The 26,381-nt window shown below is 40.9% G+C and overlaps 1 protein-coding gene across 2 annotated transcripts in view; it reads left to right on the top strand.

Annotated features, from left to right (window-relative positions):
- The window catches only part of me1 (malic enzyme 1, NADP(+)-dependent, cytosolic), a 420,143-nt gene that overhangs the window by 334,504 nt on the left and 59,258 nt on the right, over positions 1-26,381 (top strand). For both annotated transcript variants that reach the window (XM_072554540.1, XM_072554546.1), the window contains exons 10-11: positions 20,069-20,174; positions 23,930-24,072. In XM_072554540.1, coding sequence (XP_072410641.1) covers positions 20,069-20,174; positions 23,930-24,072 — 249 coding nt within the window. The remainder of the gene's footprint in view (positions 1-20,068; positions 20,175-23,929; positions 24,073-26,381) is intronic.

Below are 26,381 nucleotides of genomic sequence, written 5' to 3'. Positions count from 1 at the left end.
CCCTGTGACATTTAGGTCTTGTCTAATTCAGTCCATTCTATCAAGGGGCTGGGCTCAGGCAGTGTGTCCTCCTTTCAATTGGCTGCCTCACACCACATGAGAGACATATCCAAGGCCCTAGCACAACTGAGTTTTTGTTTTGCCATGGCTCTCCACCACCCCCCCCCCCCCACCCATCTGTGATTCAAATTCACTTGAGCTGGCTTGGTTGCCATTGATTCCTTCTCCAAGTACCTCCTGTGCTCTTAGTTTTGTCTGAGCTTCCTCCACCTTGTGATTAACATTGGTTAGTTAGGAGGCCTGATGAAGGAATCTCTTACTGAATCGTTAGATGAACTTCAGCTACTGGTGTACTGATCCGAGAAGAATCCAAATGTGGATGTCCATGCAAAACATTGGAAACTTTATGTTCTATAGACATTTGGGAGCTAGATTTTACAACCTTGTGGTGTCTGATTTATTCCAGCTGAAATCATTATGGTCTGTCTGTAACTGTGTTTTCCCTTGGTGTTAAGAGGGGATGATTGTTATAAGCTTTTAAGATGTCTTTATAGCCCAACTTGGCTATAATATCAAGATTGCAATTCACCGTATAAAGCTATTTTAGGAATTTGAACAATGTGACATGTTCAGACAGGTTTAACTGAACAGTTTTTCTTTCAAACATGGTGTCAAATCCAGATTTATTGCAGCTCGTAGCACTAAGCACCAGATGTCATAAGGAGATACTGATGATACATTGCAAAGAGTGAAAGTGCTATTTCCTTTTACATGAGAGCAGTAGAGGGTCTTTGACTGACCTGTAAGGATAATAAGGAAAACAGTTTGGTATTATTGACTTCTGTTAATTGATTTAATTCCTTTATTCCTGACGCTGTTTCTGCTCAAGTTTGTCAGACAGCCAATGTGAGTGGTTTCCACATTCTGTGACAGCATTTTATCAAAGAATCAAAATCTGTCTCTGAACTTGGGTGTATCTTGTTGTTGATAACCACTGATTGAATGGATTATCAGGTATAGGCTGCTAGACTCCAAGATTCTTTATTTCATAGATGGGCTAAAATGCTGTGACACTTGAGAAAATTAAGTGGAAGGACAGTGGCTAAATGTCCTCATGCATTTGGGTATATTAAAAGCAATTGTCAGTAAATATATTTCAGAATTGGTAATGACTAGCAGGTTTCTTTGGCCTTTTGACCTGAAAAAGTGAACTTTCGTATTCAGAAACTGAATTATTGACTTGTTCTCACCTTTTGAACTTGAATAGACTATGCTTTATTTCTAGATGTCCTGCCTTACCAATAGGGAAATGCATCCTCCTTAGTAGGAACTCGAAGGCTATATGAATTTGCCTTCTAATTTATTTGCAGAGAAGTAATGTCAATCCATGATATTCTCAGACTGGCATTTATATGCTTTAATGGGAATTACTGTTCCTAGTTTTCTCTGCTGTGTTTGATTGAATTGTGCATTCCTCAAATAACTGTTAATAGGAGTGCCTTGGGAGGAAAGAAATGCTTCTCTGTAATGCTAAGACTGTTATAATCACACGTTATAATTCCTTTCAGTTTTGTGTTGATGGGGGAAAAGCAGTTGTCTGGAAAGAAACTAGAAGGAAATAAAACTGAAATGGAAGGAAGTGGAACTAAATGCTATTTAGATAAAGACATAATTAAAGAAAGCTTCCAAAAGTAAACTGGAAGCAAATATGAAGGGATACCAAACACCTGGAGGGCATAGTGTGCATTCCACAAAGCAGATTTATCATGTAAAATCCATTGCAACCCAACAGTCAATTTTTAGGTGAAGCTACTGTACAATATTAAAATCTTGAAGAGATTTGAACAATAAAATGGGTGTCATCAGTGATTTTCATCTTAAAAAGGGAACAAAAAAAACTTGAAAGTGATTGGATTTTAAATCTTATGACAAGCTGTGGAATGTTCAATAGCTCAAGCCTATTCCACCATTCAGTTAAATAATGGTTCATTTCTATTGCAGTTCCATATGGCCATCTTGGCTCTGTGATCCTTAATACCATTCAATCCAAATCAGTTGTGGAATTTTCAATTGAGCTAACCCAAGTCGTTCTCTGAGGAGCTAGTTCCAGATCCACACTGTTTATTGTGTGAAGGAGTGATTTTTGACATCACCTCGTAACGATCTGGCTCTAGTTTAAAGACTATGCACCTGTTTTAAGGAAATCTCCATTAGAGGAAATAGTTTTCATCTATCATATAAAATTCTTTACTCTAAATAATAATTGCCCCAGCTGGATTGTCCCCTAAACTTCTACACTGTGACTGTAGTGCGCAAATTCAGCAATGAACTGCTTAGTCATCTCTGGGACCCACAACTCCAGAGTGGAAGAAAATCATTGAATCTTGAGGGACTATATAAGAAGTCTCAAGGGAGGCTCTTAAACCGAGTAAACCATTCTTGTTACTTAATTCTTTTAGACCCAGTATTATTCTAGTTTATGCTGTGCTAAAATGAAAGCCATTTTAGCTTTCTTGAGGTTTATAGAACACAGACTGTAAAAAGGTGTCTAATCAGAACTTTATAATGTAATTTTCAACCCTTTGTATTTCAGCTCTCAAGATAAAGGCAAATATACTGTTAAACTACTTTGTACCTGTCCATTAGCTTTTAGCTTCTGCCTTTTGAACCCTGAAATAACTACTGTTCTACAGTTCTGAGTGTCACTCCAATTTGAACATCCCTTAATGCTCTAAATTGGATGGGCTCCAATTTCCCTAACTGAACTCTATTTACCACTGTTTTATTGACCTATTTAGTGTCCATATGCAACTTTGCTATTATTCTTTTGTATGTTTATAAACTCTGGAATTGTACAGCACTAGAGGAGGTCTGTTAACCCAATATGTTCAGGTTAGTTTTCTGAAACAGGTACCAATTGGTTCCTTGTCTCCATTCTTTCCCTATAGTCTTGTCAGTTTATCCTTGAATTGTGGGTTCTTTTCTGATTAAATGTTTTTGAGATCTGAATCTTGATTAAACTTTAACAGCTTAAAGTATAGGTACTAGGTTAGCTTGGAGCAATGCTTTTAGAGCAGTAAGACAAGGCTATTTTCTGGGTCTGTAGATTAAGGTGCAAAGGTGGCCTTTAGTAGAATGATGTGCTTGTCCTGTCGAATGTGGGAGATTAAGGAGAGTTTCCGTGTTACTGATTATTGTCTGCAGGAAGTGTTTGGTTGCGAATCCTATCGTATTGTACAGATCAGTTGGAGTAGCAATTAAAAGAAATGAGGAATTTACAGGAGCCGGGGGTGTGATGGATGGGAGAGAAACTGCAGATACCTCTGGTAGATGGGTTACCTCCAGGAAAGGCAAACAGGTAGTGTAGGAATCTCTTGTAGCTATCCAAATCTCAAACAATTACGCCATTTTGGAAGATGTAGGAGGCGTTGCGCTCTCAGAATGTAGCACGAACCGCCAGGTTTCTGGTGTAACGAGAGATTCGTCCGGTTCCAACCAATTGATTGTGATAATGGGCTCTCTAGACAGAGGCATAGATAGATGTTTCTGAAGCTGACACGAGACATCAGAATGGTGTGTTGCTTACCTGGTGCCAGGATCAAAGGTGTCTTAGGATGCAGAATGTTCTCAAAGATGAGAGGGACCAGTCGTTGTACACATAGGAACTAATGACATAGGAAGAGAAACAGATAGAATTCTGAGGAGAGACTACAGGAAGTTAGGCAGGAATTTAAAAAGTAGGTCCTTGAGGGTAGTAGAGTATGTATTATTTCTGGTACCATGAGCTTTTGAGGGTAGGAATAGAAGGATAGAGCAGATGAATGCGTAACTGAGGAGCTGGTACAAGGGGGAAGGATTCACATTTTTGGATTGTTGGAATATCTTCTGGGATAGAAGTGATCTATATAAGCATATATTGCACCTGAATTGGAAGGGGTCTGATATACTGGCAGGGAGGTTTAGTCGAGCTGCTTGGGATGATTTAAAATAGTGGGGGTGAGACCCAGGAAAATGGTAATAAAATGGATCCGTCTGAGACTGCAGTTTGGAAAAGGAGTGATTCAAATAGTCAGGGAAGGCAGGAACAAAGCAGAGAATGAGTTAGGACTGACAAATTAAACTGCATTTATTTTCATGCAAAAGACTTAACAGGTAAGGCAGATGAACTCCAGGAATGGTTAAGAACATGGGACTGTGATATCATAGCAATTACAGAGACATGGCTCAGGAATAGTCAGGACTGACAGTGTAATGTTCCAGTGCATAGATCCTATAGGAGGGACAGAAAAGGTTTGGGGGGGGGGGAGGGGTTTGGGGTGGAGGTGGTGTGCAAGAGAAGAGGGAGAGTGGTGGTTTTGATAAGGGATAGCATTACAGCTGTACATACAGAGGGCATTCCTGGGAATATGTCCAGGGAAGTCATTTGGGTGGAACTGAGAAATAAGAAATTGACAATCACATTATTGGGATTGTACTATAGATCCGTTAATAGTCAACAGGAAACTGAGAAACAAATTTGTAAGGACTTCTCAATTATCTGTATGAATAATTGGGTGGTTATGGTAGGGGATTTTTAATTTCCAAACACCGATTAGGACTGTCATAGTGTTAAGGACTTGGATGGAGAGGAATTTAAGTGTACGCAATAACATTTTCTGGTTCAGAGTGTGGATGTGCCTACTAGAGAAGGTGCAAAACCTGACCTACTCTTGGGAAATAAGGCAGGGCAGGTGACTGAGGTGTCAGCGGGGGAGCACTTTGGGGCCAGCGACCATAATTCTATTAGTTTTAAAATAGTGATGGAAAAGGATGGACTGGATCTAAAAGTTAAAGTTCTTAATTGGGAGGAAGGCTAATTTTGACAGTATTAGGCAAGAACTTTGAAAAGTTGGTAGGGGGCAGATGTTTGCAGATAAAGGGATGGCTAGAAAATGGAAAGCCTTCAAAAATGAGATAATGAGAGTCCCAGAAACAGTATGTTCTGGTTAGGGTGAAGGGCAAGGCTGGTAGTTGTATGGACTGCTGGATGACTGGAGAAATGTAGGTTTTAGTCAACAATAAGAAAGCCTATCTCTGGTATAGGCAGCTGGGAACAAGTGAATCCCTAGAAGAGTATAAAGGCAGTAAGAGTATAAAGGCAGTAAGAGTATACCTTTAGAGGGTAATCAGGAGGGCATAAAGGGCACAGAGAGCTTTGGCAAATAGGGCTAAGAAGAATCCAGAGGGATTCTACAGATATATTAAGGACAAAACCGTAGCAGGGCAGAGAATACGGCCCAGTAACAATCAGCAAGGCTGCCTACACTTGCAACTGCAGGAGATGGGGGAGATACTAAGTGAGTATTTTGCATCAGTGTTACTGTGGAGAAGGATCTGGAAGATCAGGAACATGGGGAAATAAATAGCAACTTCTTGAAAAACCTCCATTTTACCAAGGAGGTGGTCCTGGACATCTTAAAATGGATAAAGATGGATAAATCCCCAGGATCTGATTAGGTGTACCCTAAACGCTCTAGGAAACTAGGGAAGTGATTACTGGGATCCTTGCTGAGATTGTTGTATCATTGATAGTCACTGGTGAGGTGCTGGAAGACTGGAGGTTAGCTAACGTGATGCCACTATTTAAGAAAGGTGGTAAGGAAAAGCCAGTGAACTATGGACTGGTGAGCCTGACATTGGTGGTGGGCAAGTTGTTGGAGGGAATTCTAAGGGATAGGAAAATCAAGGACTGATTTGGGATAGTCTACATAGCTTTGCATGGGAAGTAGTATCTCATGAACTTGATTGACATCTTTGAAGAAGTCATAAAAAGGATTGATGAGGGCAGGGCAGAGCAGTGGATGTGAACCTTTTGGACTTCAGTAAGTCATTTAAGGTTCCTCATAGTAGACTGGTTAGCAAAGCTGGATCACGTGGAATACCGGGAGAGAGAGCCATTTGGATACAGAACTGGCTCAATGATAGAAGACAGAGGGTGATGATGGAGGTTTGCTTTTCAAACTGGAGCTTGTGCCTCGTGGTGTACCACAAGATTGGTGCTGGGTCTACTGCTTTTTGTCATTTATATAAATGGTTTGGATGTGAATACAGGAGGCACGGTTAGCAAATGTGCAGATGACACAAAAATTGCAGGAGTCGTGGACAGCAAAGAAGGTTAGCGCAAAGTGCAATGGGATCTTGATTAGTTGGGCAAATGGGCAGACAAGTGGCAAATGGAGTTCAGTTTAGAGAAATATGAAGTGCTGCATTTTGGAAGGCAAATCAGGGCAGGAATTATACACCTTAATGGTAAGGTCTTGGAGAGTGTTGCTGAACAAAAAGACCTTGGAATACAGGTTCATAGTTCTTTGAAGGTGGAGTCGCAAGTAGACAGGATAGCGTTTGGCATGCTTTCCTTTTATTGATCAGTGCATTGAGTACAGGAGTTGGAGGTCATGTTTGGCTGTACAGGACATTGGTTAGGCCGCTTTTGGATTACTGCATGCACTTCTTGTCTCCCTACTACAGAAAGGATGTTGTGAAATCTGAAAGGGTTTAGAACAGATTTACAAGGATGTTGCCAGTGTAGGAGGGTTTCAGTTATAGGGAGAGGCTGAATAGTTTGGGACAGTTTGTTTTTCCCTGGAGCATTGGAGGCGGAGGGGTGACCTTCAATTATAAAATCATGAGGGGCATGGATAAAGTGAATAGTTAAGGCCTTTTCCTCTGGGTGAAGGAGTCCAAAACTAGAGGACATAGGTTTAAAGTGAGAGGGGAAAGATTTAAAGGGAGCGTAAGGAGCAACTTTTTTATTCGGAGGGTTGTGCATGTATGGAATGAGCTGCAGAGGAAGTGGTGGAGGCTGGTCAAATTGCACCATTTAAAAAGGGATCTGGATGGGTACATGAATAGGAAGGGTTTAGAGGGATGTGGGCGACATATTGGCAAATGGAATTAGATCATTTATGATATCTGGTCGGCATGGATGAGTTGGACCAGAGGGTCACTTTCTATGATGTATAGTTCTGACTCTAAATGGTTTAATCTATTATGGAAATTACTGCGGATGAGCTTCTGCCACCTTTTCCAGATCATCATAAATAGCTATTTTTAAAACAAACCTTGTCGTCTTCAGTGCTTCCCCAATTTTTTTCTTGTCCTTTACCCTGACAATGTATCCCTTATTAGTACAAACTGGTTTTCTTTAGCTACTTTATCGAAATGCCTTAATTTTGACACTAACAGAAGAGATCAGCACAGTCAATATGTCAAGTTGCTGCTATCATAGACAAAGGGGAGATGAGAATTAAATTAGTTTTACTGTTCTGTCTTGGACAGAGGTTGGTTTTAATTTGCTTCTTATTTTCCCCTTCTTAAAAAAAATGGCTGTGATGCATTTCCCCAAATCCTCTCTGCAAAGTCCAATTTTAACATGACCCACTGCACTTTGTTTATTGTTTAGACAAAGTAAGGTTTATTAATATATTCAAAATTTGGCAGTATGATTTGCAACACATGCATAGGCAAGAATTCAAGGAAGAGAGAAGGAAATAAGTTACAGTCGTGAATTACACAAAAATCAAATAAATTGTATGGAATAGAGTGCAGTAAATCAATGTTTAGTGAAGATTTGTCATTGGCGAGTATGGCAGAATTGTTTCGTGGAAGCTCAGTTGGAAGTGGATTTTAGTGAAAGATAGAGTCATAATTCTTGTATCTGGGAAATTAATTAATGTTTCAGGTGAAACACAGAATTCTTTCAGAAATCATCTAGAATTTGCAATTTGGAGGCTTGGCCAGGAACTGCTCTTGCTGTATCTGTTCAGGTGTAAAAAGCAGACTGAAGACAGATGTCAGAACTGTATAATCACAGGTCGGGAAACTGTTGGATAAGTGCAGGCAGTGGCTTTATTTGTACTCAATTGTATCCGGAACCTGGAAAGGAGGCACTCCTGCCTTTCAATAGCCAACAACTGGTAAGATCCAATTTGCTCAGCTGCTTGCTGATCACCACCTCTCTTGCATTGCATCTGATCTTATTCCTTTTGAAGAATTCCAATAAATTGTTCCAACAGAATTTCCCTTTCACAAAAACATTCTAACTCTTTCCAATTACCTTGAGTTTTTCTAAGTATGCAGCGACATTCACTTTCAGGATCATTTCTAAGACCATCCTTATGACTGATGACAAGCTAATTAACTTAGAGATACCTGTTCCTTGGCTGTTGCTCCTCTTGAATAGAAAGGTTTTGTTTGCTGCTTTACAGTCAGATGGAACCTTCGAAAAATTACCATCATTGCATCTTTTTCCTCTTTTAGGACTCTGTGGTAATGTTTATTTGGACCCAGAGATCTGTCAGCTCACAGCTCCATCAATTTGTTTGGTACAGCTTCCCTCGTGATTGGAATTTCACTAAAGTTCCTCTCTCCCATTTACCTCCTGATTTAAAGTTTTTATAAACACTTAAAGCCATGTGCAGGATGGGCTGTGCTGTGGGTAGACACTATAGAAATACTATAGTTAGACTTCCAAAAGACATTTGATAAGATGCTGCATTGAAAGTTATTGTGGAGAATGGAGGCTCATGGTAGAGGATGTAGCATGTTAGTATAGATAGATGACTGGCAGAAAAGAGTGTGCATAAATGGATGTACATCTGAATGGCAGAATGTAATGAGAAGAGTCCCACAAGGATCTGTGCTGGGCTCTCAATGTTTTACAACTTACATCAATGACTGAGAGATGGGGATGGAAGTCATGGTAGCTATATTCACAGAGGACGACCAAGATAAGCAGGAAAGTATGTTGTCAAAAGGCCATAAGGCGATTTCAGGCTGATCTAGATGGGTTGAGTGTGTGGAAAGTCTATCCAGCAGATGGAATACAGTGTCAGAAAATATGAAGTTATTTACTTTGGCAAGAGTAATAAAAATTAAGCAGAGGTGCCGAGAGATTTAGGTGTTCTCATAGATGAGTTACATAATGTTAGTAGGCAGGTGCAGTATGCAATCACGAAGACTAATGGGATATTGGTTTTTCAATGAGATAAGTTGAATATAAAAGAAATGATGATGTGCTTCAGTTATGCATTGGTGAGTCCACATCTTGAATACTGGATCCGGTTTTCGTAGAATCATGAACCCTACAATGCAGATAGAGGCCATTCAGGCCATCTAGTTTGCACCATCATCCAAAGCGCATCCCACACCCCACCCTATATCTGGATTTACAATGGCTATCCCACCTAGCCTGCATGTCCCCGGAGACACTATGGACAATTTACCATGATTAATCCACCCAACCCGCACATCTTTGTATGTGGGAGGAAACCCACGCAGACACAGGGAGAACATATCACAGACAGTCACCTAAGCAGGAATTGAACCTGGGCCTCGGGTGTTCTGAGGCAAGAGTGCTAACTATTGTGCTGTTCCCCCAAGGGTTTTATCCATTTATTTAAGGAAAGGTGCTCTGGGGGTGGTTCGAAAACGTTGACTAGTTTGGTACTTAGAATGAGTGGGTTGCCTTATGAAGTGGACAGGCTGCAATTTAGCAGAGTGAGGGATGTTTGATTTGAAGTGTTACAAGTACTTGAATGATCTTTACAAGGTGGATATTAGAAGGATGTTTCCTCTTGTGGGTCAGTCCAAAACTAGTAAGCGCTGTTTAAAAGTTAGGCGTCACCCTTTTAGAGAGCAACAAAAAGAATTCTTCCTGGGGATTGTGCGACTATGGCATTCTTTGCCTGGGCAGGCCCTGTAAATGGGTTCATTGAACATTAAGATGGATAGATAATTTGGTCATCTGGGTGGATGGGAATGTGGAATTCAAAACACAAACACATCAACCATGATATTAATGAATGGCTGAGCAGGCTTGAGACACCAAATAACCTGCTCCGATTTGATATGTATGTAATCCAGCCCCATCAAACTAAGGAAGGTGAAGGAAAGGACCCAGTCTTCTTAGTTAAGATGTGTTCCTGCCAGCGCAATGATGTTTGGAGCACCATGTTGATCTGATCCATATGTTCAGTTATGATTCACAGGGCAGGAGATACAGTTGTCATCGCAATTTGTTCCCTGATTGGAAGTTTCATTTCCGGATGGCTTGAGATATTTGGAGTATCACCTGAGGTGATCAACTTTCCTAGTTTTGCTCAAGGATGGAAATAGTGTTAATAGAGATTAATTTAATCATTATCTCTTTATTTTACAAATCTTCAGAAAATTTAAGAAAGCTGAGCAACATTGGGGCTGTTTAACCTGAAAACTGGGGGTTTCCATATTGGTCAATAAATTGGACTCTCACAGGAGAGAGCAAACTTAAAAGATTTAACGAGCCTTTCTGGTCTTCCTGTTGTGTCCTTATTTAAATTCATTCAATTAATACAGCCATTGTTTGAAACTGTTCTGTTAAATGAAGGTTATTGTCTTGTAAACCCGGCTGTCACAGTATTTAGTTTCAATTCAGAATTAGTGAACTACAAACATTGAATTTAGGTCAGTGAATTTGATTTGGCTTTCTGACAAGACTCTCCTCTGAGTTCCAGTGAAATTTGTGATGAAAGTTTGTTTCTCAATTTCATTGGGGACAATTTCTTGATCTCAATCTCCTAAGTTTTGGAAAGGCCAATAATTTTGTCCAGAACAGTTCCATGCTGGATCCAAAGTGGACAAACAGGAGGCTAGAGGATCACAGCAAACCTGGGGGTGGAGAAATGAAGGGCTTCCAGCATTTTTGTGTCTCAAAACCCGCTGGATCCTCGCCTGTGTTAGAACTTCATAGGGGACTCTGTTTAAAATAAACTCTAGGGACAACAACTGTAGAGGAAAGAGACTAAGGCATCTTTCCTTGGCCTATTGATTTCATTGCCAGTTAATACAGGAGTGGGGGAATCATAGCCTTTGTCTGACCATGTGTATTCAGGTAGCGCAAAAACCAGTGGTCATTAATGGCTCATTCATTTCCATCATGCAGATGCCTCCAAAGTCTATTGTTAGTTTTCGAGCGCAGAATGCCTTAGACTCTTGACAGTTATTCACTTCCTATTGCTAGGGTATAGGGTAAAGACTTAACGGCAAATTGTTAAATAGTATATTAAATTTCATACAGCCATCTAACATCATTCAGTCAAAAAGTGCAAGGGAACAGCTTTTATTTTCTATGACCACATCTGAGCCATTTCTCATTCAGAATCCAAATGACTGCTCATTAAGTGCTATTAACTGGAGCATCTCTAATGTAAGATGCAACATTCTCCTCAGTGGATCAATCCAGCTTGCTTTTGTTATAGTTGTTATTTCTAGACCTTACTTTCCTAGATAACTAGCATTTTGCTACATTTGTATAATGTGAAACAAAGAAAATGAACGATCATCTTTGATGCACATTGTCTAGCTACCATGGTCCCATCCACCACAATGATTTGAAGGGATTTGTTTTAAGAAAGTTGCTGGTATTTCAAAATCAGCTACTGCTAGTTTTGAGATTCCAAGTTCAGAAATTGAAGACTGAACAACAGCAATACTGCAGTATTGTTGATGTTTTTGTGTTGATTTCTGTCTGTGATTTCCCCAGAACCTTTGAAATTTGGCTGCACTGCAGTGATTTATATGTGGTGCACACTATTTTAGGAATAAAGACTGTTTGACAAGTTGATGTTTTCATTTGTTGGTAAATTAGTAAGTATGAATTACACCTACAGGTGATTTAGCCATCAGACATGCTTACATTAGAGCTCTGGAATTTCTCTTGACTGCCAAACTGTGTAGGAAGTGAAATAAGGTCACTTATTTTATATAAAAGCACTTTCCATCACTTATTTAAAATGGGGATACTTTTTTGTTATTTATCTTTTGGTTCTTGCAGCTTTTGCTTGATCAACTTTCCAGACCCATTGTCTCTATGGCTTCTGAAAGGCTAACAACCCTCAGGCTCATAAGAAATAACATTTAACATAGTTATTGAAATTGCATGGAATTAATATGCTGGTACTGAATGTATTTGTATTTTGTTTACTCTCTTTCCTGCTTAAACACAAAGTAGCCCTTTTAAAATAATAGATTAAAGTTTCTAATCAACTAGCAAATGATTTTCGTACTTTAAGCATTTATTTACTAATATTCACAAAACGCAAGTTTAAGATAATGTTGTTAAAAGGCTTGCATTTACATAATCTCCGGATATCCCAAAGCAGTTTATACCCAATAAATTGCTGCTTAAGTTTAATTGTTGTTGTAATTTAGGTTAACTAAGCAACCAGTTGACCATTGCAACATCCTACAGAAAGCATTGTAATAATCTGTTTTGGTTAAGAGTTAACTAGAGGTCAGAACATCAATTTAAAATTAACACAGTTTAAAACAACTGCCAAGAGACCACATAATCAAGCATAAAGCAACTGGAAAAGGTAGTGCCTGAGTTGTCATGGTTAAGTAGTGCTTGAGGAACAATGGTATTGGATTTTGTCAGTTAAAATATTGAGGACATTATTCATGTGTTTAAAATAAATGGTTTATATATTTTAAAATGACACAACACAATCACACTTCATCCAGCAGAGCTTTGAAAACTTGTACTTCCAAACAAACCTGTTGGGCTATAACCTGGTGTTGTGATTTTTAACTTTGTCCACGCCAGTCCAACACTGGCTCCTCCAAAACATGAATTATATATGTAAAGGTCCTTCTATGTTAAACTTGATGCTCTATATTCACATCCTGGTTCCCTTTGCTCTCTCCAGCCCTCGCCTTTTATTACTAAGTTTGGACATTGTAGTGATTATAACAAGGTCAGCTGAGTTCCCTGATTGGACCAGACTAACAGCCCCAATCAGGGACCCCGGGCTAAACAGGAGTGTCAGAGGTACATTCACTCGGAGTCTACTCTAAGGAAGCCAGACCAGTGCATGTGTGGATAAAGGGGGACTTGGTGACAGGATATCAGCCCCTGTGGAGTTATTTCAGATATGGTTAGATAAAACAAAAGCATGGTACCAAGAAGCAGAAACTGGTGAAGTGCATCTATATTCCATTCTGCAATCAAAGTTATCAATGTGTTCCACTCAGCATGCAGTTGTGCTGCACAGCTTGTATCTAATTACTATTCTGGTTGACTGTTGATAATTCAGTGTTGCTGAATTCAAATTTCATAGAATCATGAGTGACTTGCAATTAACAGTCGATGATTTAGCTCAAGCACTGTAGATTAGTCCTTTGTAACTTCTTGTGCAACCTCTACTGGCAGGAGTTGTAAGCTAGATAAAAGCTGAAACGCTTGGCATTGTGCACCTGTCAAAGATGAATCTGACTTTGGAAATATTCTCTGTATTCAACGCACTTTTATCCATTCAGTGGTATTGTAGATGGAGCAAAGCAGAAATTTACTTGCTCAATCAATGTCTTTTTCTTATATCGGTTTGAATAACACCATGGCAGATGTTGCAAGCTCACCGCTACTAACTTCCGCTAGGGACAGGCAAGAAATGAGTGAATGACTTTTTCTATTAGAAAAATGAATGAGTAATGAATCTGGAATTAAAAATCAGAACCATTGGCAGCTCTGTAACCACTATCAATTGTTGTAAAAATCCATTTGATTCAGTAATGTCCTCTAGGAAAGGAAATCTTCCACCCTTAGTTTGGCCTACATGTGACTCCAGAACCACAACAACAACTCTTAATGACCCTGTGAAATGGCTCAAACAAGCCACTCATTTCAAGGACAGTTAAAGATGGTCAGCGACTGCTGGCATGATCGGTGAGACCCACCTCCTTGAAAGAATCAAGAAGAAAGATGCATACAACAGGCAATTTCATTAAGACTAGATTCCCTGCAGTGTGGAAACAGGCCTTTCAGCCCAACAAGTCCACACCGACCCTCCGAGTAACCTACCCAGACCCATTCCCCTACATTTACTCCTGACTAACGTACCTCATACTATGGGCAATTTAGCATAGCCAATTCACCTAACCTGCACATCTTTGGATTGTGGGAGGAAACTGGAGCACCCGGAGGAAACCCACACAGACACTGGGAGAATGTGCAAACTCCACACAGACAGGCAGTCACCCAAGGCTGGAATCGAACCCGGGTCCCTGGCGCTGTGAGGCAGCAGTGCTAACCACTGAGCCACCGTGCAACCCTTGTTAACTTAACACACACTTTTCCAGGTTTTGTAGTCTTAGATACTCTATTTTAACCTTTTCATAAATAATGGTTCTGACAATTTTCTTTATTTTTAATGGAATACCTGCAGTGTGGAAACTGGCCCTTTGGCCACACTGACCTCCAAAGAGCATCCCACCCAAACCCATTTCCCTGCATTTATCCCTGATTGCTGCACCTAACCTACACATCCCAGAACACTGTGGGCAATTTAGATTGGCAATTCATCTAACCTGCACATTTTTGTTTTGGATTGTGGGAGGAAACTGGAGCACCTGGAGGAAACCCACGCAGACATGGAGAATGTGCAAACTCCACACACAGTCTCCTGAAGTTGGAATTGAACCCGGGTCCCTGGCGCTGTGAGGAAGTAGTACTAACCACTGAACCACCATGTCACCCTGTTGGATTCTGCTGCCAATGTTGGATTATGAAAAGTCTTGACATTGTCTGGTTCCATTGGTGCCTGATTGAGAAATACATGATGTTGCACTGTTCATCTTTCAGACCTGTCCTTAGTTCTCACCCTGGTATGTGTCAAGTCAACCGGTATCAGTTGGGGAAATCCTGACAGCACAGTAGTGCACCATAGTGTCCCTTGACTGGGAGAGGAGAAACAGCCCCTTGTCATCCAGTTGATGCTGCTGGAAGCTGAGTTGCTCTGGAACTTGGCCTCAGTTAGAATTTTGTCACAAGAATGTAGACTTCAGCAAAGGGATACAGACAGGTTTAGTGAGTGGCTCCAAAAATGGAGAGTGGCAGTATAATGTAGGAACATGTGAACTTGTCCACTTTGGCTGGAAGAACAAAGCAGTAAACTATTAAAATAGAAAGAGATTGCAGATCTCTGTGGCACATGTGTGTGTCATGGTGCATGACTCTCAAAGTCAATGTACAGGTCCAACAAGTGATTAAGAAGGCAAATGGAATGTTAGCCTTAAATGCAAGTGGAATAGAATATAAAAGAATGGAAATTTTATTGCATCTGTACAATTTTGGTCGCCTTATATGCGAAAAAGCTATGGAAACAGTTCAGAGAAGATTCACTCAACTCATTCCTGATGTAAAGATCCTGCCTTTGAAGAAAGATTGTGCAATTTGTGCCTTTTCCCTTTGGAGTTTAGAAGAATTAGTGCTGATTTTATTGAAACATGTAGAACCCTGATGGAATTTGACAAGGTCGATTGTGAGAGATGTTTCCCCTTTTTGGAGAGAAACCAGTGGGAGGCACACCTTGCTGTGCCTGCACGCCAATTTTGAGAGTCATGTATCAGGACACAGAGGAAGTTTCCCTTTGAATTGAGGAATGAGATTTTATTTCCTTTTAGAAAGTTATTAATCTATGGAATTCTGTACTCCAGAATACAGTGGAGGGTCAAGGATCATGGGAGTTCAATGAAGTTGAGAGCCCAACCCAGATCAGCTGTGATCTAATGAATGGTGGAGCAGGGTCAGTTGGCTGAATAGTCTATTCTTGCTTCTAAACCCTATGTTTGTGTGTTCCAATAAGCAAATTATCTTTTAGCATTCACTATTAATGCTCTTGCCTGAAGAGATATGATTAGTATAAACTGCAAGTGGCTATACCCCTGAGGCTGTGCCTAGTGGAAAGGATAGGGGGGGGGGGGAAAGATGCAAAAGTGTGATTGTTTGAAGAATTGCTACTTGGCTTCATTCTGTGCAGTTCAGCATTTCTACAAAGGAATGCAACCCATCTGGCAGATATTATCCGTCCATGCAATGAGCCTTGATTGATGGAAATATCATTAAAATTCTTTATATTAAAAAGACATCTGAAAATATTCTTTGCAATAAATTGCGCTTTTTTAACTTGTGGGGTGTGAGCAAGTGCTGGAGTGGTCAGCATTTGTTGTTGTCCATTCCAGTTACCACTGTACACAGCTACTTACACAACCCTGCTTAAAACACTGAAAAGTTCTGGTTATCAACATTGATTCATCTGTGGGACATGTAAAACGCCAGATATTCCACATCCAGTCACACCTGGTCCAAAAGTAACATTCTCGTGAGAAAGCCCTGTGTTAGAGGGAGACGGAATACCTAAAGTTGATTTCTTTAAACTGAAGACTTTGTACATTTCAAATGAAAAAAGAGATAATTATTTCCTGGGAAAGGGTGCCATCTGGTGGATAAGGAACGAATCAGTATACAGTAATTCCCAAGTTTCCTGATCAGCATCCCACAGTTCCAGCAGTTTGGAACATTGATTCTCTGATCATTACATCTATGAAACATAGATGATGCACTTGTGATTTCCCAAGATTCATTATGTATCATGTAATCATCTCTTGAAAAGATTTGGCATGAAACTTGGGAACCTGGTTAACAATGAAGGTCATAACATTTTTAATGAGGACATAGACTGATGAAATGGGCAGATATAATGCAGATGGTCTTTTATTATAGTGAAGTATGAGATGATGTGTTTTGATAGGGTAAGCGCTGATGCAACATTGGGTACATAGTGCAGTTGTAAAAAAAAACTGTAACTGAGACTTGTGTGTGTGCGTGCAAAACCTGTTGAATATGGTTGACCAAGTTGAGATGGCTGTTGTCTTAAAAGAAAGCACATGGGATCTCTGAATAAAGGCAGAGAGTACTGAAGCAAGTTGAGCTCAATTCTAGCATCTTGATTTTAACTGCTTCAGCATTGTCACCTTGTAGCTGACAGAGCTCTGATCTCTGGAATTGCCTCCATAAACCTCTGGGCTTCTCCACGAGTCCCTTTATCATCAGTTCTAATATTTGTGGCTCAGTATCAAATGTTTGCTTGATATTGTTCCTGGGGCGTAACTTGTGATATTTCACTTTGTAAAAGGCTCTGTATAAGAGCGAGGGTGTCGCTGCTGTTGTAACCTTTTTCATGACAAGTAGCCCATCCTCTGGTGCATTGTGTCCAATCCTGACTAGCACAGTCTAGACTTTCCACTGGCCAGCTGAGGGTTCTGCAGCAGACATGGAAGTTGTGCTTTTGGACCGCACAGAATCCCAGACAGTAGATTGAGGGAATTTCCTGGGAAGTTGAACATTCCAATGCAACTGGAACCTGCCAGAAATTTCCATTTGAATCAGAGAATTTGGAAAGTTCTGCTGAAGTTAAATAATCAGTTGCTCGGAAAATGTTTAGACCATTACATACCTAGTTTTAGCTACTGAGTAGCTATTAAACTGACCCTCCAACTTGGTGCACACGCTTCCAACTCCATGTCCCCCGATACCCTGATCTGGACATCCTTTCTATTCTCCAGGACTTGTCATCTGCCACCCCTGTCACCTCCAGGAACAGTGAAATCCAGTTTTTCACCTGTGGCCAGACTCTCTAGGCTGTCTCTCCACACAACCCTCCCCCCCCCCCCCCCCCCCCCCCCCCCACCCAAAACCCTTGAATAAACACCCTCACACATTCCGTCTGGGATCCTCCACACCTCACCTGGGAACCAATAACCTCATGTCTCTGCCTAAGACCAGATCCAACCCTCCATCTCTGATTAAGACTACTCCCCACACTCCAATTTCACCCCCACTCTAAGACCTGATAGCCCCTGCTACTAGAGATGTGACACACTATCCTTCACCCCATCAGAAACCAGCAGCATGCACTCCCACAACAAGAACCCACTAGCTGTCAGAGGCTGGTTGTGATACTGGACAGTTCAATTGCAGTGTGGTGACCGGCTGCTGTCAAAAACATGGAGTTGTCTGCCTTTGCCTCAACTCTCTCGCAGTGTAAGGGACCTAGTAGGCTCCTTACTCCAGAACAATCCCTGATCAGAATCTCCTGTCTGAAATGTACAGTCTACTGACAAAGGGGGAACAGAGAGGCAACCTGAATTTGATTGCCACTCCGTGGATAATTATTTTGGAAGGATATGAAGACCACAGCAATTGTGTAGAAGAGTTGCTAGACGGCAGCCTAGAATAAGGATTTAACGGTGCTGTGGAGAAGCTTACGGGGAGGCTTTGTGAAGATTTTAAAAATCGTTAAGACCTTTTTAACAGGTTAAATAAGGAGAAAGTGTTTCCACTGGCAGAGCAGTCAGTAACCTGGCAGACACTGAATTAAGGTGAATGGCAGATGAACCAGATCAGACTTGAGGGTTAAAAAACATTACACAACCAAGTATGGTTGGTTGGGCATGCAGTGCCTGAAGGGCTGGTGAAGCAGGATCAGTGGTAAAGAAAATAAAATAGATTCTTGGAGTGAAGAAAATTAGAGCTCTGGGAGGGAACAGGGGAGCGAGACTAATTGGATAGCTCCACCAAATGGCTGCTGGGCTCACCATGGACTTCACAGTTTCCTTCTATTCTCACTGCATTGTACTTTGATTCTGTGGAAATTACCTTTTAAACGAACCGCCAAAATTCTCAAAAGATTCTTAAACACATGTACAAAGTGCCTATTGATCATTTGTTGCCTCTCCCTTTTCTCATCTTTATTTCTTACATTAAAGTTTCCCTGAAAGCTGATCAGTGATGTCATTTTGCAGATTTTAAGAACATTTTATAAGGTGGGATTTGAATGGACATGTGCGTGATGTTGAAACAAAACGAAAATGTTGAGAGCTAATTTTAAACTAACCTGTCTTTCGGGGAACTGACGTAGTCAAATGAGTCACCCATTTTTAAGTGAAATCAAAGGAAGGAAAATGTCAAACATACCTCACTATTTTCCATCCAGACTTCATGATTAAAATTACTCCTTTTTAAAGCTGTCCAAAGTAAAACATCCTTTTTGTCTCATATACGCCTTTTCAAGTATAAAATATTGTGGTTATCTCTCTTTTGTGGTTTGTGCTCTGCCATATTTTATAGACTGTTCTCAAACCAATCTGTTGTCAACAGCTACTGGTTGCAATTCTGTCTGGTTAAGGTGAGGGTACATCTTCTCTGTTTGTTCACCTGTAGTCATCAGCCCTGTCTCTCCAATAGATTTGTTTTGTTCAGACTGATTTATTTTAGCAGACCTATTTTTGTGATTAATGTTTGATGTTTTAAACTAGATGTTCATATAAGTATTAACCAATTTCTAGATACTGTCTGGATGGATTGAGCTACCACTGGGAACCTGCATATACCGCACAATGCATTTTCAGTTAATGGCATCAACAGTTTAGCTGGTGGTGGTGATAGGCTAAATATCATTTAAATATGCAGTTGGTGGTGTGTCCATGTTCCATACACTCTTTACTGCTGTTTTTGGGTTGCAGGATATACATAATACTTGTTTGCAATGGTGTTCAGTGGTAGTATGTTGACAGGAGAGTATTGATAGTCACAGTAAAATGAAAAGGGGTGTAAGAAACCCATTTTGGCCATTTCTTATTGATATATCTTTTCTTTTTCTGTGGCCCTGTAAATTATATTTTTATCCCAGCACCATTCTTGGCATGATAGCATTTCTCAGTGTGAATTCTCCAACTCTGAGAGGTTTGGAACCTGTTGTGACCTCTGAATGGATGCCAGGCTGCATGAGAGCTTATCTGTGCCCATATAATAGTATAGACACATTATACAGTGGTAGGCTTTCCCTTGTCCACTGGGATGAAGGTTCCTCTTAAAGGAGTTGGGACAGCAGGTATGTGAACTCCTGATACTACCATAATTTGATGTTCTCCTAAAATCTCTTGTACTCGCACTTGTATTCCAAGCAGCTGGTGTGAATGGGACCTACATGGCATTACAAGTAATTTCTTCAGCGTTTGATTCAGTCTACATTAATAGAAGCAAAGTTTTTTTCAATATGATCGACTTGTTTATGAGTGCGTGTGTGGCTCGGTCGTGCATCTGACCCACAACAGTATCTCTAAGCATTTCTTTTTAAATTAGAGATGAAAAAGAAAAGCTTTAAATAATTTTGTCTGTAACATTTTAGTATGTTTGTTTTTCTGTGTCTTTAAGGGGCGTGCCAACCTGACTGAGCAGAAAATGCGCTTTGCTCATCCACATTGTGAGCTGAGGAACCTGGATGATGTTGTTCGGTCTCTCAAACCTACTGCAATTATAGGTATATGGCATTTTAAAATAAACCTTCCTCTGCTAACTCCTACATTCTGTTTGCCTCCTCATTAAGTAGACTTTTTTTTAAAAATACTTCATCAAATTTCCCTCTCCTAGAATGCATGAAAAGAAATAGGAATTTTTTTTGGCACTGTAAACTAGCCAGCACACCAGTTTTCATCACCAAGTGCTATTTTTATTCTTATGATCCTGCTATCTGTGTCAATAGAAAATAGGTGCAGGAGTAGGCCATTCTGCCCTTCGAGCCTGCACCACCATTCATTATGATCATGGCTGATCATCCTCATTCAGTATCCTGTTCCTGCCTTATCTCCATAACCCTTGATTCCACTATCCTTGAGAGCTCTATCCAACTCTTTCTTAAACGAATCCAGAGACTGGGCCTCCACTGCCTTCTGGGGCAGAGCATTCCACACAGCCACCACACTCTGGGTGAAGACGTTTCTCCTCACCTGTCCTAAATGGTCTACCCCATATTTTTAAGCTGTGTCCTCTGGTTTGGGACTCACCCATCAGCGGAAACATGTTTCCTGCCTCCAGAGTGTCCAATCCTTTAATAATCTTATACGTCTCAATCAGATACCCTCTCAGTCTTCTAAACTCAAGGGTATATAAGCCCAGTCACTCCAATCTTTCAACAGAAGATAGTCCCGCCATTCCAGGAAATGACCTTGTGAACCTATGCTGCACTCCCTCAATAGCCAGAATGTCTTGCTCAAATTTGGAGACCAGAACTGCACACACTATTCCAGGTGCGGTCTCATCAGGGCCCTGTCCAGCTGCAGAAGAACCTCTTTGCTTCTATAGTCAATCCCTCTTGTTATGAAGGCCAGCATGCTTTAGCTTTCTTCTCTCCCTGCTGTATCTGCATGCTTGCCTTCATTGATTGGTGTACAAGAACACCCAGATCTGTACTGCCCCTTTACCTAACTTGACTCCATTTAAGTAGTAATCTGCCTTCCTGTTCTTGCCACCAAAGTGGATAACCATACAGTTATCCACATTAAACTGCATCTGCCATGCATCAGTCCACTCACCTAACCTGTCCAGGTCACCCTGTAATCTCCTCACATTTCACCCTGCCACCCAGCTTTGTATCATCAGCAAATTTGCTAATGTTACTATTAATACCATCTTCTATATCATTAATATATATTGTAAAAAGTTGCAGTCCCAGCACTGATCCCTGCAGTATCCCACTGGTCACCACCTGCCATTCCGAAAGGGAGCCATTTCTCACTACTGTTTCCTGTCAGCCAACCAATTTTCAATCCAAGTCAGTACTTTGCCCCCAATACCATGCACCTAATTTTGCTCACTAACCTCCTGTGTGGGACTTTATCAAAGGCTTTCTGAAAGTCCAGGTACACTACATCCACTGGATCTCCCTTGTCCATCTTCAGAGTTACATCCTCAAAAAATTCCAGAAGATTGGTCAGGCATGATTTCCCCTTCATAAATCCCAGCTGAGTCTGACCTATCCTGTTACTGCTATCCAGATGTGTCATAATTTCATCCTTTATAATTGACTCCAGCATCTTTCCCACCACTGAGGTCAGACTAACTGGTCTATACTTTCCTGCTTTCTCTCTCGCTCCTTTCTTAAAAGGTGATAACTACTGTCATTCTAATGGTATAGCAGGTTTTGTGCTTTTTTCCCTCATCTGGCCTGCATTTGTTCATATTGGTCTGTTATTTAAAAAAAACTTTTAATAATATTGATTATTAAGCAAAGTAAACCACACTAAATCAACAGCAGCACTGCAGACTTGCCACTAGAGCTTAAATCATTCTTCCAGCAGCATCAAAGTGCAAGAGAAATATGGAGCTTTATGACAATTTTTCTTTTTAAGCTTCCTTTCACAATTTTCTTTCCTATTCCCACTCTTGCCCTCTAAAAGCTCATCTCCCCCATGAAATCTCCTCCTGCCCCTCAATCCTATTCCCAAAAACCTGCAAGGCAAAAATCCCCTCCTGGCTTCCATCTGGGCCCAGAATGGGTTCTCATTTTAGGGATTGACCTGCCCATAATCATCTTTCAGCCAACATCACCTTGGCATCAAAAACACCACACTTACTTCTATGTCCTTGCAATGTACCATCTCATCCCCACTTTCCCTTTCCTTTCCAAAATCCCTGAATCATTTCCCAAATCTGTTCCCAGCTTTCCTCAGAACTCACCGCTTGAATCCCTTCAATTCCATTTCCAACCCTGCCACAGTACTGAAACGGAGCTTTGTGACTGTGATGAAGGCCAGCTTTATTGCCTTTTGCTGCCTGACTTGTCTGCAGCCTCCACACTGTGTAGCCCAGCTGAGTTGGACTGTTCTCACCTGGTTCCATTCTTATCCAACTAGTCATAGTCAAGATATGCTTACACTTACAATGGCTTCTCTTCCCCATTCTTGAATTACTATCGCTGGAAAACTTGAGAATCTACAGTTGAACCATCTCCATATTTCTCAGCAATGTCCTGCTCCTTGGGGTATTATCCAAAGTTGCAGTTATTCTTCACATGTACACTAATGACACTTAGCTCCACCTGTCCCCTCCTCCCTCCACTCTTTCACTATAGCTAAATGGTCAGATTGGTTTACCTCACGTCCAGCATTGGTGAAGAGCGAAGCTATTGTTTTCAGTATCCACTCAAAACTCCAGTCCTCTCCCAGGCAACAGTTTGAGATTAAGCCAGTAAATTTGCAGCCTTGGTGTCCCATTTGACTGTATGATGTCATCAGTCAGGTTTCCACCTCCATAACCTCGCCAGAGTTGATCCTGTCTTAGCATTGCTGCTGCTGAAACCCTCATTAAATGCCCCTGTTTCCTTTTAGTGAATCTGCACAGATGAAAAAAGAGCAGCCTTTATGCATGGGTTGCAATCACCTTAATGTGTCTCAATATATTTTTCAGTCAAATAATTTGTAATTAAAATTGTTGGAGCTCAACAATAAAATACAGCACAACACTGATATGCAGAATATAACAAAAATTAAAGTTTAATACAAATTGTTCTTAAATTGGGTTAGAAACAAGCTCATGTGTAATCCTCCTTTTTGTATGTTTGTTTTTGTGAACTTATTGTCATTCAAATCGATCGTAAAATTGTTATGTTCTGCATATGCGTTGTGCTATAATTTATTGTTGAGCTCCAAAAAATGTAATTGCAAATTCAATTTACTGAAGAGTATATTGAGTCAAATTAAGTCAATTGTGCTTGCAACCTTTGCAGATAGGTTAATGAATAGAGGCTACTGCTTTTTAAATGAAATTGTTGATTATCATAGAAATATAGGTACTTCATTGAGGTTTCAATCATTATTAGTCACACAACATAAATAGGTCGACAAACTCTAATCATCTACTTTACCTTGTCTTTCACCTATTCTCAAACATGGTTTGCTTCTTTCAGCTGCAGAGCTTCCTGCTTCATGAGAAGTATCAATGTGAGGAACATCCAGGACACATTTGAAGCTCTATTTTCCTGTTCTGGTACAATGAGATGACCAGGAATCTCCTACATTGTTACTTTTTCATATTTGGGAGATTTGCATGTAGTACTCATTGATGGTATTCTGTCTGGTGTAAGCCAAAAAATGTTTTTGACTTCCAATTCTGATTTTGTTATGATATCTTGTTCCTTGCAGTTTTTTTCCCCCTTTTTGTGATGGTGAGCAGTATTCTTAAAATACAGGGAGACAGGACCCTGTGGATTGATTTTATCTGACTGCTTGTTTCTTTCAGGAGTTTCTGCAATTGGTGGTGCATTTACAGAACAGATCATCAAAGACATGGCAAGCTTCAATGAGCGTCCAATTATATTTGCATTAAGTAATCCAACCAGCAAAGCAGAATGCACCGCAGAGCATTGTTATAAATTGACTAAGGTAATATCTCCCCTTTAATTCCAAGAGAAAGTGAAATGACTTAGTTATATTGCCAATATTAATGATAGATGAGCTCTGTGAATGCCTCACTGATAAAAGTAACATTATTAGAATATTACAACACATTCTTAAAGTAATGCACAGCCTTATAAAAATACAAAGTGTAATATGCAGGAATTGCAGGGTAGATAGTTGAATGATGAAGTATACAAGTGGTTGTTTATAATTGCTTGTCAATATTATTTTGCATGACCTATATCGTAATACTGGCTCTTTTTACAAGGTTACTATGCCCTTGAGTGTTTTTTCCAGAGAGGGGGTAAATAGCCAGGCTCTGACTAGGCTGGGTTTGAAAGTTTTACTGGGGCCCTTTGTTTACCCCCTAACAGATGGTGCTTCAGGCCAAAACTTCCACGTATTTAAAAAAACTGGTATAATCTAATGGGAGAGGCCAGCTAGCTGCGTGGCTAGCCTTAGTTTAGATTAGAGTAATTTTTGATTCTGTTCAGAACTTTCACCAGTTCAGTTCCAGCAGGGAATGTGTGAAACATGTTGCTGTACTCCCTCTCTAACTTCAAGCCTGTAAGGTCTAGTTTGGTTCATTTTTACTCTGTGCTCAGGGATGTGTGTGTTGGGACAGTTACAAGTATTTTCGGAACAGCATCATTAGGTTGGGTTCGGATAGAGTAAGTTATCCGGTATTCAGTTTTCTGTTCTTTGTGTTTCATTCCGTAGTTTTGTAAATAAATTTTGTTTGTTCAAAACTTGGCATTCAAACCAGCTAATTTATTCCGGGAATATCCACTATACACTTAGCTGAAACAAATAGCAAAGTTATGGTCTGGACGACCTGCTTAAAAATGTTTTGAGAGGTCTGGCCTAGTCCATAACATCCACAAGTATAGAATTAATTCAGAGTAATAACTTAATATTTTTCTTTCTGTTTTGGCGATAGCTTTACTTTGATTAAGTGTTTACTACTACTGAATATTAGCACTCAGTATGTTGTCTTGTGAGAAACTTCAGAATTAGCAAATAAAGTCCCAGTTTTGAAGACCACATTGTTGCTGTGTGACACAGATAGATGTTGTCACACAGGATAAATTTTTGTCAGATTCAAAAAGTGTGATGCTTGGAAAGCACGGCCGGTCAGGCAGCATCCGAGAAGAAAGAGTCAATGTTTTGAGTATAAGCTCTTCATCAAGAATGTGAGGACCAGTTTAGCCAATCGAATGAGTGAGTCAGTGGAAGGGTACTGGTTGGGTTGGTTGGAGAGGACAAAACGGAGGGCTTGGGAGCCTTTGTATAGGGGTGGACATCCGTGGCACAGATGTGACACTGGGGACTGGGGAACTCAACGTCATGGAGGAGGAGGGCGTAGGTGGTGTCTCAAATGTATGTGGGGAGATCCTGAACCATAGGGGACAGGATGGTGTCAAGGTATGCAGAGATAATTTGGTAGGGCAGGAGCAGGTGGAGACGATGGGCCGACTGGGGTAGTCAGGTTTGAGAATTTTGGGTAAGGGGTAGAACTGGGTGGTGTAGGGTTCCCAGACTGAAGTTGGAGGCTGTTGCTGAGAGATCCCCTGAGGTGATGAGGTTGTGTATGGTCCGGAAGATGATGGATTGATGATGGGAGGTGAGATCATGGTCAAGGTCACTACACCAAACTGCCACTGCCCCCCTGTCTGATGCTTTGATGGAGAGGTTGGGGTTGGAGTGGAAGGCTGCGAGGGTGAGAGGTTGGAGTGGGTGGGAGGTGTGGACATGTTGAGGCGGTAAGTGTCATGGTGGCAGTTGGAGATGAAGGGATCGAGGCTGGGTAACAGAACAGCACTGGGTATCCAAGTAGATGGAGTGCATTGGAGGCGGGAGAAGGGGTCCTCAGAAGACGGATGGGAGTCCTGATGGGAAAAGTAAGCGCGGAGGAGGCAGAAAAAAAGTTTGATGCCAAAACACATGTTGAATTCATGGATGTAGGATGAAGATGAGACCTTTTATTGAGGACTGATCATCCATTCTCCGTGAGGGAGAGGTCTGGGGGATAGTAAAACATGACAGAGCTGGGACCTAGGACCTGGTGTAGAGCTGGAGTTGAGAATTCTGGGCAGAGAGTGGGTGTGGTCATAGTAACGTGGGTGACATCACAAGATGAGGGTCAGGGGAGGTGAACACTGTGCATTTGGTGGCATCCGCAGGGGCAGTTGTGGCGTTAATGATATCTTTGGCAGTGTTCCGATGAGTGGTGTTGGTGGGGGCGGAAGTGGCTGAGGCTGCAGCAACTACAGGGGTGGAAGTAATGTGCTGAG

This window comes from Chiloscyllium punctatum, chromosome 3, assembly GCF_047496795.1.
Source record: "Chiloscyllium punctatum isolate Juve2018m chromosome 3, sChiPun1.3, whole genome shotgun sequence".
Taxonomy (NCBI): domain Eukaryota; kingdom Metazoa; phylum Chordata; class Chondrichthyes; order Orectolobiformes; family Hemiscylliidae; genus Chiloscyllium; species Chiloscyllium punctatum.
Note: the sequence above shows the minus strand (reverse complement) of the source record. Positions and strands in the feature narration are given on the sequence as shown.